General features: G+C 38.0%; 1 protein-coding gene across 1 annotated transcript in view; it reads right to left on the bottom strand.

The window, feature by feature from the left end:
- The window catches only part of LOC140165867 (uridylate-specific endoribonuclease C-like), a 52,661-nt gene that overhangs the window by 17,450 nt on the left and 22,050 nt on the right, over positions 1–13,161 (bottom strand). The window contains exons 2-4 of the mRNA XM_072189207.1: positions 10,312–10,455; positions 7,270–7,392; positions 1,350–1,469 (exon numbers count right to left, since the gene is read on the bottom strand). Coding sequence (XP_072045308.1) covers positions 1,350–1,469; positions 7,270–7,392; positions 10,312–10,455 — 387 coding nt within the window. The remainder of the gene's footprint in view (positions 1–1,349; positions 1,470–7,269; positions 7,393–10,311; positions 10,456–13,161) is intronic.

Below are 13,161 nucleotides of genomic sequence, written 5' to 3'. Positions count from 1 at the left end.
TAAAGGAATGCATGTAAAATCCAGCTGCAATACAATGTACATTATTGACACACTATCATTCTCTTTATCTACGTGAATAATAGAATATCGATTTCAATCGAATTAAATACATTGCTCAGTTTTGAGTTTGTAGTTGACTACTAAGCGACCTAAGCGATTGATTGCTAGCCAATCAGATAGAACTCCTTTTCTTGCGTTCGGTGAAATACCACTCGCCCGTCGCTCACCAACGGAGTATTAAATTTATATTTATCGTATAGGACGTCGACACTGTGTGGTATATCTGTCCGTGCAATGTATAGGAATTCTGCCATTTTCTTGTAGGCCTATAGTGCCCGGAGTATAGACGTTGGGTTTCCCCCAGTTTATTCAAGATTTCCACATAGAACCCCTAAGATGTTTTTAGAAAATGGAAGATTCAGTAATCTTTATCGTGGTTCTATGTAAAAATTACATTTCATCATTTTTTGAGCGTCTATTTTCAGTAAATTCAAAAAATATTTTGACGTATATAAAATTGAAATAAAATTCTCTTCCTCCTAAACAACACCAAATGTACCACAATTGGGTATCACGAATCGTTCTACATGTTGTGCAGTTAATATTCATATATTCCTTTATACGAAGAATGCTTCAATTTTTACATAAAAAATATTTCAGCGAAAACCCGCCCACCCTGCTATTTTATAAAGATAATCAGACTTCCCTAGAACCGGGCCTAGAACACGCAATAATTAGTATTAAAACCAAGTTGTTTTTACGCATTTTAAAAACGCTTTGGCAGGACGGCGAAGGCCGCTGTGGACTATAGACGAATCCAAATACACGCATTCCTACACCTGACTAGCAGCCTTTAGTTGGGTAGCCGTCGGCTACAATGCACTCAAAATGTGAAATGATTCGGCCTTGGCGGAAATTTTAAACTTCATTCCATCACCCGTTTTACACCTTCCGCGAAAACACAGGCAGACAAAAGAATAACACAATACAGTTTCCTTCGACAAAACACACACAGCATGGTCTATTCGCTGTTGAAGTGACATAATAATCGGATTAACTACACGCGGTATCTATGCATTGATGTACTTGCGAACAAAAGGACTAGGCCCTATATGTATGAATAGATGCGACGGGATTACCTGCGGAATTATCTCCATTATTATTAGCTATTATTCTATTAACCCTCCTCGTCCTTGCATCTTCTCTAGGTGTTAGGCGGCTTTTATTTGCACAATTGGACGCTCAAAGCACCAGGTTGGTGCTAGCGGCTACCCAAAGATGTCCGACCAAATCCTGACCATGACTTGTCTACTTGGATTCGTCTATAGTTATCTGTGGCTAATACTTACCAAGGCAGTGTGTATCGTAGTCCGGACAGCAGTTATTGTAGTCTTTGCAAAGACTATTGCAGTGGCACGTATCAGCTGGATCGTACGCATGGCCACATCGTTGTTCGCAAGTGTCTGTACCTATTTTAAAAAGAAACCATTGTATACCAGATCAGAGTTTAGACTGCGGAACTCAGTCCTCAATGATAGTCAGTCATTTATCTTTTGGTCATTATATGACTATCAGAGTTATCAACTCTCACGCATTCAGCATGAGACTCACGCATTTGGCCACTTTTCAGTGGCGTAGCCAGCACTTTTTGCCCGGACTGTAAAGTGTGCTGAGGCTTGTGGATCAACGCCTAGGCGTTGTGCCTGTGCGTAGCGCACTATAAATCACTGCGCTTCGCTTCAAACCCCAACATTCTTTGGGATAGTTTGAAATGCTTCATTACTGGTCATTGTATAGAATACACTAGCAGGAAGAAAAAAGAAAGGACTAAAACAAAGGCTGATCTTTTGGATATCATTGAGAAACATTGAATAACATTATCAGTCAGGAAACAGCTGGCTTGGTTGTACGGTCTCGGATGAAATGGGTGGAGCACGGTGAGAAAAGCTCAAGATCCTTTTGTAACTTAGAGAAGCGTACTTTTGAAAAAAAAAGTTATTCGTAGTCTCACTATGGATGATGGCACCCTTCAAACAGATCCTGATGAGATTTTAAAGGAACTGCATTCATTTTATAATAATCTTTACACTTCTGGTTTTACTGAGGATTCTGAACAGGCTGCTAGTTCCTTTTAGACCAGCTTGACATTCCACAACTTTCTGAGAATTTGAAAGAGACCTTAAATAGACCTATTTCAAAGTCAGAGTTACTTACAAACCTGAAATCCATGCACCAGAATAAATCTCCAAGTTTTGATGGTTTGCCGGTGGAATTTTATATTGTTTTTTTCCAGGACATTGTTGACTTGTTGATAGCATCTTTAAACTTTTCTTTTGAACATGGCATTTTGTCATCATCCCAACGAAACGGTATTATTACCTTGCTGCCCAAAAAAGATAGGGATCCAAACTATGTTAAAAGTTACCATCCCATTTCTCTGCTAACAACTGATTAAGCTTATTGCAAAAACCATGGCTAATAGGCTCAAAGCTGTTCTTAAAGGGGCATTTCGTGATCCACAGCCTCATCCCCCCACTTTTCTCCAAAAAAGTTGAGATTTTTATATCACTGGAAACCTCTGGCTACATAATGTTTATGTACAAAATATTTCTTGCAGATTAATTCGTTTAGCAAAGATATCGTGAAATTTGAATTTCGTTCTGGTGCACCAGAACGAAATTACAACGTATTGTCTATGGAGCAGTGTAATACACATAATCATGCATAACTCGCAAACGCAATATCGGAATCAACTGAAATTTTGGGAATATGCTTTTTTCGTGGATATGTACTGAAAAATATCATAAAAAGAGGATGCTAGGATCACGAAATACTCCTTTAATGGTCTTATTCATGAAGATCAAAATGGTTTTCTGAAGGGTCGAAATATTGGTAGTAATATTCATAATATAATTGATCTGATTGAATATGCCGACAAGAATGACATTCCAGGCTCAATTGTTTTGTTGGATATGGAAAAGGCCTTTGATAGAGTTGAACATGGTTTCTTGTTTGAGGTTTTATCCATGTTTAATCTTGGGGAAGCGCAGGAATTGTTCAGGGCTACCCAATATCACCGTTTTTGTTTCTTTTTGCAATTGAAATTCTTGCCATCGCAATTCGCAGAAATGAAGATATCAAAGGAATTAAGGTGGGCAACATGGAAAAAAAGATCAATTTGCTGGCAGATGATACCACATGCTTTTTACAGGGAGATTTGTGTTCTTTTCAGGCACTTTTTAACACCCTTGATAAATTTGCCTCTTTTTCTGGCTTTAAAATTAATGTGTCTAAATCTGAAGCTATCCACATTGGTAGTCTCAAGGGAACCGATCTTTGTCCATTTCAGGATGATGGCCTTAGGTAGAATTCAAACACTTTTAAAACATTGGGCGTTAATTTTTCTCTTAATGTCAGCTCTATTTTATGAACTCAATTTTATCCCCAAACTTAATCAGATAGAGCAAACCCTTAAGGGAGTGTTCAGAAATACTTTGGTGTTGGGGGGGGGCTGGTAAAAAGGGAGGGGGGGCCAAAAAGGGGGGACCAAAAAGTTTTAGGTGTTAGGAAAGGGGGGGGGGCCAAAAAAGTTTTCCGCTTTAAAACCAAAAATTTTCGCATTGAGGCCCTCTATATCACTTTTAACATGGGCAAGTTGGGGTTTTCATTGCTTTTGTTTGAAAAAATTATGGCACTTAGTGTACACATATGTATTAATTTTAAAATTAATATAACATTAAACATCTGGGTTGGTCTAAGAAATACTGGCACTTTTTATCATAGAATTTTATATCTCTTCAAAGTAGGCTACAAACATGATAATGTACCAATCTGATACAACTAAATCAAGTTAAATATTGCAGATAAATTGGATTTCTTTGCACGTAAACTGCACACTTCAGTTTACTATTTCTCATTGCAAAATTACTTTGTACACATAGGCCCATGGGTAGATTGACCATATAGGGCAGAGTGGGCACAGGCCCAGGTGCCACGGTGGGGGCCGAACCTGATATCCTGTGTACATTTGCGTAACCAAATTAATCTCATATTTGACCATTTTAGCTTTTTGCATAAATTAGTTCCAATTTTAAAAATATTTGACCATTCAAGCTTCAATATGGCCAAATGTTTTGCGCGGATCGCGCGCATTTGTACTATCATAATAGCCACGGATCCAAATTACGCGCGCTGATGTGCCTATGAACCTCTAAACAAATCCTCTATTTCATTTATCCCTGTAAAATCAGATAAACACCCTGATTTGGGACAAATCTAAATTAAGTATAATGAAAATTTCCTTGTGCTTGTATTTCATGCGCAATTCTCCTTCCCACCGGGAATGTTTCAAACATTTGCCTCCCTCAATATTTCAAACATTTGCCTCACCCTTGTCATACATGACCCCCCCAATGTATGCGACAACCAGAGATGGTGATTGTACGTGTAACGAAAGATATGAGATACAGATATAGATGACATGTGACCCAGATACCACACCACTGGAAACAACACTATTAAGTCATGAAATAGATGCATTTGTAGGATTGAAAGTTTAAATTAGGCTTGATTTTTGATTGCCAAATCCAAGGATACTCACATAATTTAGACTTTCGCCATCTTGGCTGATGGCTTCTTCAGAATGACCACTGGTGATCCACTTTTCCCGCGTGATTGATCACGCATATTACGATCCACTCATAAGAAGTCAGCAACCGAGGGATGCGAAAATCGCCGGAAGCAGCGGTCAATCCCGCGGGAAAAGTGGATCACCAGTGGTCATTCTGAAGAAGCCATCAGCCAAGATGGCGAAAGTCTAAATTATGTGAGTATCCTTGGATTTGGCAATCAAAAATCAAGCCTAACACTATTAAGTATAATGTTTGTTATACGATAATGGGGGGGGTCAAAAAGTTTAGCGGTCCATCGAGGGGGGGTCAAAAAAGTTTTAAAGCGAAAAATTTGAGGGAGACCAGCCCCCCTACCAAAGTATTAATGAACACTCCCTAACTGTTGGAGGCATAGGAATTTATCCCTTATTGGGAAATTACTGTCATTAAGTCCCTTTTGCTGCCCCAACTTCTTTATTTGTTTTCAGTTCTTTGCATTAATATCCCCAAATCCTTTTAAAAAAAGTTGAATCACTTGTTTTACAAATTCATTTGGAATGGGGGTAACAATAGAGTCAAGCGGGACATTTTATGTAATGATTTTGAACATGGTGGGCTTCGCATGTTTGATCCTCTTGTGTTTTCTCAGGCTCAAAAATTTATTTGGATTGAGCACTTGCTTGACCCTGACTATTCTAGCTTTTGGAAGCATTTGGAACTTTCTGTTCTGGAATATTTTCATTCTGACTGGACAGCATTGTTTAGGTCTGATGCCCCTGATTGTGTTTTGAATACCTTATCTAATTGCCAGCTTGTAGAAAGTATTAAACTTTGGTATTTATATAGGAACAAAATCAAGGAGAATTTAGACTTGTCTGACTTTCACCTTCAGGACCCAATCTGGTGGAATAAAAATGTTCGGCTGAAAACAAAAAAGTTTTTCTTTTACCCTGAGTGGGATGAAAAGGGTATTCATCAGATTTCAGATCTTTATTATGGTAACAATTTGGTCAAAACATTTGAAGATTTAGTGGTTGAATTTGATATTCCTATTAGTAACAGGAGAAAATATAATTCTTTAATGAATGGAATTTATTTGAACTGGTTTCAGAATTCCAAGAACATTCAGGAGGATGTTTTCACTAAAATCTCTGCTGGCCTTGTGGGTGAGGCCAAAGTTCCCAAACATGTCTACTCTATTATGAGGAAATGTGCTGCAGTGGTGGCTGAAAATAAATGGGTCGATTATTTGGATGAAGTGGAATGGAATGATATTCATAGTGCTAATTTTAATTGCACTATTGAAACTCAGTTGAGGTCCTTTTATTTTAAATTATTTCATAGGGCAATCTGTTCTAACAAATTTCTTCATAGAATCGGTACTCGCCAAACTGTTATTTTTGCAACAATTTGTCTGAAACACTTGTGGATTTATTTTGTGAATGTGTTAAGGTTACCCCTATTTGGGATGAATTATGCTTTTTAATCAATAGTGTGTCTGGGGAGTCTTTTACATTTACCAATTTTGAAAAAATGTTTGGTGTTACCAATTTGTCCGAACATGATAGTTGTGTCAATTTTCTTTTTTTATGTTTGAAATTTTATTTGCACAGATGTAAATTTCAACAAACCCAGCCCAGTCCAGGGGGACCAGAAGCCTTCCACTTTTTCGACCAGGGAGCCCCCCCCTCCCCTTAATCAAACCCATAATGTGATGCGTCTCTATTCTAGAGCCAGAAGAAAGTGTAAAAATGCTGCCGAAATACCCCGTTTGATCAATATCTAATTACGATAATGTATATGTAGTGTAGTATAAATTATCTGCCACTGTGGTCACTGAAATCCAATACATTAATTGTTTCACCCAAAAACCTCCATTTTAGTTAATCAGTGCACACCGACATCGCCTGGCTAATAATTACTTGGTACTACAGAGATACTAAAATCAATACCCGGGATCGATACACGTGAATGTGCTATGCACGATTTGATATTTAGACGTAAATCTTTTGATACCGGGGTAGAAAATGATGAATATCTCCCGTAAATGATTTCGTCTAAAGAAACCAGATTTGGTTCCTTGCACTTGAATATATATGTTCAACGGATATGATAGTCGTTAGCTAGCGTCTTGAGAAAGAAGCTTGCGTCTTGAACTCGAAAACTTGACAAAAATTCTGATTTTATATGTGCCGAACTATATATAGTGCAGTGTAGGCCAATCGTGGAGGTAGTCTAAAAGCAGATGAACTATGGCGTATACCATGCTCACTTACACACAGCGAGGTCAGTCACCGGGCTATTGTCAGAAGCCTTAGTCAGACGTCCTTCGGCCCATTATGCGTCTCAAACTAACTATTAAACAGGTCGGAACAAAATGACCATACGTGGCGGTGGATTCAACCTACCATGGCGATTTCTGCCATGAAGATATCGGGGCGATGACACTGTGCAGTGGTGCAAGTAAGTGTCACCAGTAACAATTTAGTAATACGAGTGGGCCTATATGTCACCGAATGACCCTTTAATTCTGCAATTTCATTTCCACCGAAAGCCTCTTGCCCCACGCCCTTACCTTGTTTCAATATCCACAAGCTTACACTATAGAAATTCATCATTTACGATTTTCCCTTCCCATGAATTCTCATGAATGACTTACTGGTGCAGTATTGGTCGTAGTCTCCACAGCAGTTATTGTGTTGCTTGCATTGATCATTGCAGTGACAGTTATCATTTGGGTTGTAGTCGCTACCGCATCGTGTTTCGCATGAATCGGTCAGTCCTGTATAAGACACCAATGTATACATGATGTAGTTTCATAACTTGTTTCCAAAGACGAGATTAATTAAAGGAAGATTGTTCGATCAACAACCACATCCCCACTTTTTCTCCGCCAAAATTTTTCATAACAGTGGAACTGTCAGTGTCAGTGGAGAGCCTATTTCTTTGCCCCCTTTCAACCTGCCAAAAAATGCTCCCCCTCTTTTTTTGGCCTGCAAGTTTTAGAAATCGCCCAGAAGTGAAAGAGCTACCGGTATATCAATGAAATTTTGTCAGTGCAATCACTGGTCCTTATGTACACTATATGGTGCAAAAATGGTCTCATAAGTATGTTTACTTTTTTTTACAGGCGACGCTAGATGCTAATAACCTGCTGCCCCAGTTACTGCGCATAAACTGCAAGATTGAGAAAATTGAGGCAAGCAGCTTTATTAAGATCCTGCATTTGAAGGGTTGCAGTGCCTAGAAAATGAAAGTTATCTTCGGTGGTGATTGTGATATTGTCACTGTTGCTTTTTGGAAAATGAATTTTTTTTTCATCACAGATTTTTTTGGCACTGTAACCCTTAAAATGGAACTTAATCATGCTACATGCCTCAATTTTCTCCATTTTGCTGGTTATGCGGTTACATAGGCAGGTACTGACATCTAGCGCCTGTAAAAAAAGTAAACATACTTATGAGACCATTTTTGCATCATAGTGTACATAAGGACCAGTGATTGCACTGACAAAATTTCATTGATATAGCTCTTTCACTTCTGGGCGATTTCTAAAACTTTTGATACCCCTCGTATACTAGAGAGATTGCGATGTTCCAAACGCAGCACGTGGTCGTGGCACGTACGTTTTTACGTACGTTAATACGGTGTTAAATATTGCTAGTCTCGGTTCCAAACTGGATCGTGCTCATTCGTCACGAAGGAGACCAAGTCAGATGGAATAAAGTCTATAATATTTGATCTAATCTAATCTAGGTCGATAGAGGGCATAGTGATTGAAAAAATAACAGTAAGCTGAGTCTCTGCCTTATTCAAACAGGCCGCTTTTGATTTTGACTAAAATTTTGACCTACATGCTGATAAAACTTAATTGGGTTTTTTTTGTGCTCCCCAAATATTATAGTTGCCCAAAAACATATATTTTGGTAGATTAAAGATCACTACATCCATACATCATGACTTTACTTTCAAAATGAGACTTTTTCGCCTGAAAATTGGGCGCGTTGCATGGACTTAGACATGAGGTAAAATCAGCATATTTCAACGTAGCATCTGCGTTTTATTCTACGTTGGAATCCAAAATGGGAAATCGCAATGTCATTTTTGTACGCAAAGTATCACACACATTTCAATGGGCAATCTCTGCGTATGAATATTGCGTTTAAATTTAGTCCATTTTTAACACATCGCTGTACCTTTATTATAATGATTTGTTACAAACAAAAAGGTTCATAATAGTAATTAGACTTTCCTTCGTATGTTCATTATCTTTGACTGTCTTTAACATATTGTAAAATGGACAATTTTTGTGCATTTTCAACGATGCATCTACGTCGATTAGAAATAGCTAAATACGTGACCTCTACGTTTGGAAATCGCAATGTCTCGACTAGAGAGATTGCGCTTACTATTAATTTTCAATCACTATGCCCTCTATCGACCTATATTAGATTAGATCAGATTTATAGTCTTTATTCCAGCCGACTTGTTCTCCTTCGTGACGAATGAGCACAATCCAGTTTGGAACCGAGACTAGCAATATTTAACACCGTATTAACGTTCGTAAAAACGTACGGAAAACGTACGGTCCACGTGCTGCGTTTGGAACATCGCAATCTCTCTATTGTATAGAGTATCTTTGGTGGAATCTATTCAAAATCACTCTCCTGTGACGGGATTTTGAATAGATTCCACATACGTTCGATGCTACGTTTGGCAATCACAATCTCTCTAATATATCATGAGGTGAAATATTTACTTTTTCCGTATCACGAGGCGAAGCCGAGTGAAATGGAACAGTCAAAATTTCACCAAACAATATATTTTTTACGATTGCACGGCAGTCAATAATTGTTTTATATAACGATTTCACACAGAGTTTAGTCACAGTGCAATAGTACCGTGCATGGAACAAAATAATACACGGCTCAAATCGCATGAGAGTTATATACGAGATTCATATCCCGAGAAGCAAGCCTGAAAGACCCGGAATTTTAGTGAATGAAATTTTTTTGCCCCAGCCCTTCTTAATGTGCATGCACGTAATGACGGAAATTATTTTCTGGTGGTCGGTATGCCTTCCTGATTCTTGATTTTAATCAATTAACTGACAGATGACACCATTTTAGAATCAACTCATGAACCCGTGTCCCATCATTTATAGCAACTCACTCAAAATGATTATACTGGCTTTTTTAAAAACCCATTCCGGACTTTTGCCGATGGAATCGTTATAACTTTAATGGAATATCTTCAAAGTAGACCTATATGCAGGGCCGTACGGGGGGGAGGCGACCCCCCCCCCCCCCCCATTTGGAAAAGTATATAAAAGTCCCAAAATATCATAATTTGCAAGCGTAGCTAGCAAAAAAAAAAAATCAGTTTTGCTTACCCTTTTTTGGACAAAAAGGTCCAAATTTTGGGAAGAAAGTCTACTTTTCACAAAATTGCCCCCTCCCCTTGGAAAAAAGTCCACTTTTTCCAAATCCCCATGAAATCCTACGTACGGGCCAGCTTATATGCCTAGGCATAGCAAAGTAATGTAAATTTACGTTGTTTTAAAAACGATCAAAATTAATGAAGTTGGTTTTCACTATCATAAGTTAGACAATGTTCGTGCATTTCACTTTGAGTCACAAACAATTACAAAACAGTCCTTAGAGCGGACATACCCCATTACCCACCCCACACCCTTCCCTACCAAGGCATGTTTGCTGATAGTCATCGCAACAGTCGTTGTAAGTGGCACATGCTGTGTTACACATGCAGTCAAAGTTTGTATCAGGAGGGTCGTTACATCGCAATCGCCCTGTACCATCATCTGTACACGTATCAGTACCAACGTCTACAAACGAAAAGACAAAATAATAGTAGTTTAGTTTAGTTTAGTTTAGTTTAGTTTAATCTTTATTAACGTCACACTCTCACATAGAAACCAGCCAATTCTGGCTTAAGTGACAAAACAATAATATAAAATATAGCACATACAAGGAAATGTATTAAATATGAAATGGTAATAATGATAAATATAGTGATTAAATAAAGCGCAACATACATCTACCAAGTGGATCTTAAGGCGCAGTTGTGAAGTGTAATGCATCTACACTGTGATGCGGCTATATACTTCAAGTGCCCATTTCTTTTCACGAGCTTGACCGTATTCACTGATCTGCACGTCAACAACCGCTACTGGGGCGATTTGTGCAGTAACACATCAAGATCAAAATCAAGAAGATGCAGTATATGATGGATAATTACTTCGCAAAAGTGAATTCTTCAAGGTAATCGCACTTGACGGTGGAGTTATATACGTATCAATTTGTAAGCGCTCTTTAGCAAAGTCATAGCATAGTTCATTGAATTTACAATCGTTTGACAAAACACGCGAAAATAGTAACTTTTTGCACAAGATTTGCAATAAGAGAATTGGTCATTGCTCCAATATACATAGGGCCTGCACTTTGGCTCGACATTTGAAAGGGGCGTGAATTCATTTTTGGATACGCCCCTATTACAATTAGGTAATACTCGCACACATTCCCTATATGTATACTGCGCCAATAAAGTATCCTTACACTTGGAAAAATAATCACAATTTCCAAACTGAAGAGTATTGAGATAAATTTGTTTTTTTAATATAGATGCACTATCTAATCCTGCACATTTTGACACCACATTGAATCCGATGTGACTTCAAGAAGCAAAGTTACAAGCATTTGATTAGAGTAAGGTCCAGTTTTAAAAGTGACAAACTGGCCTATTCAAAACTCCACAGACTAGACATCTGATTTGAGAGTGGTGAATGGCTAATTTATGCGTTTGGCTTTAATTGGAACAAAAGAAAACTGAAACAAAAGAACTGACAAATAAAATGAAAGTTATGAAAATTACAGAGAAGTAAAAACTGAAATAAAAACTGCTTTAAATAACGCTTCGCTGAAGAAACTGTGTTGTCTGTTTGTTTCGCTTGTTGGAATCTTTTTGCGCCTTGTATAGGCCAGTTTGTCACTTTTAAAACAGGACCTTCGTCTATTCAATTGCTTGTAACTTTACTTCTTGAGGTCACATTGGATTCAATGTGGTGTCATAATGTGCAGAATTAAATAGTGCATCTATTAAAAACAAATTTACCTCAATATTGTTCAGTTTTGAAATTGTGATTATTTTTCCAAGTGTAAGGATACTTTATTGGCGCAGTATATATACATGTACCACATGTAGTAAATCTGTCTGCTTTGTCTGCATTGTGCCGTTCTTAAGCAAATAGTTAAACACGATTTCATCAAACATTATAACAATAGCTCTTTTACAGTGTGCAATCATCCCGGGCAATAATTGGGCAATAATAGAGGATGTGCGTGAAATTATTGATTGGCTCCATACAAAGGATTTGAACCGGTGTCCTTCACCGTAATCATGGAGCAATGCAGTGCATTCAATCAAACGTTGTCGTCAACCTATTTGATCGTATAGTGCATTTGTTATGTGTGTGAGACGCGTGACGAGCTGTCGCGGTAGATTGCAATAGCTTGTAACAGGGGCTATTTTAACGTGCCTCCTGGCACGTTCGTGCAGTGAGAATAGAAATCCGTGCAGTGAGAATTAAAAATCCGTGCTTAAAATATTTCTATACTAGTTTCAGCCCAAAATTGACTTGTAAAGAAATTAAAGAAGATGAAAAGAAATGAAAAGAACTTAAAGAAGTTCTCCAAAAAGTAAGACTAATCTAGTCGGGAAATCCTATATACGATATTGTATAGCTTGTGGTGATCAGGTAAACATTCAATTGGCAGGGGCAATCAAGCAAATATTGCCTCAAAACGCCACTGGTAATGCCCTTTCCTCCCAATTTTTCGGTCACTCATGGGGGAAAGCCTCTGGACGAGAAAATCAGCAACAGGCGTGGGAGCAGCTCTATCTACCGGACCAAAATTGTCCAGAAAAGAATGTGAACTCTTTAACTTTTATGAGTCATTTTATGGCGATACCCATTTTAACCCTTTGTCCACGAGGCACCATGTAATTTGAATGAGAGCACACAATGCGAAATAAAGACACCAGATCTGAAACTGGCTTTAACTTAAATCAAGGTTGATTTTTGCGTTCTTTCAATTCCCTTTTTACGGTTCAAACTAACATTCTAATATTACTGAAGTCCTCCATACCTCACCCAACTCCAACTCCAATTTTTCAATTCCCTGCAATGTGTCCAACTTATACTGGATATTTTGCAATTCACACCACTTCAATTTGCACGCATTCCTTTCGACATTTGAAAAACCCGCCCATAAATTTGTATGTTTCTTTTGAAAATTTTTAATGTTAAGGTAAATATGAAAATAACAACAAAAGTAATGTTTCCTCTACTTATACAAGACCAGGGAAAATAAAACGTTGGGTGCTCCATTCTACTTCAGTGCCAATGAGGATAAGAAAACAGCAGTTGTTCCAAATCTACCTTACAGAGTTTGAGGCTTCTTGCATTTATTTTGTTCTTTTGGCTTAGGCCCATAGTATGATGGGCGTTTGATGAGGTTTCAGCTAACATTTC

Source organism: Amphiura filiformis, chromosome 12 (assembly GCF_039555335.1).
Source record: "Amphiura filiformis chromosome 12, Afil_fr2py, whole genome shotgun sequence".
In the NCBI taxonomy this organism is placed as follows: Eukaryota; Metazoa; Echinodermata; class Ophiuroidea; order Amphilepidida; family Amphiuridae; genus Amphiura; species Amphiura filiformis.
Note: the sequence above shows the minus strand (reverse complement) of the source record. Positions and strands in the feature narration are given on the sequence as shown.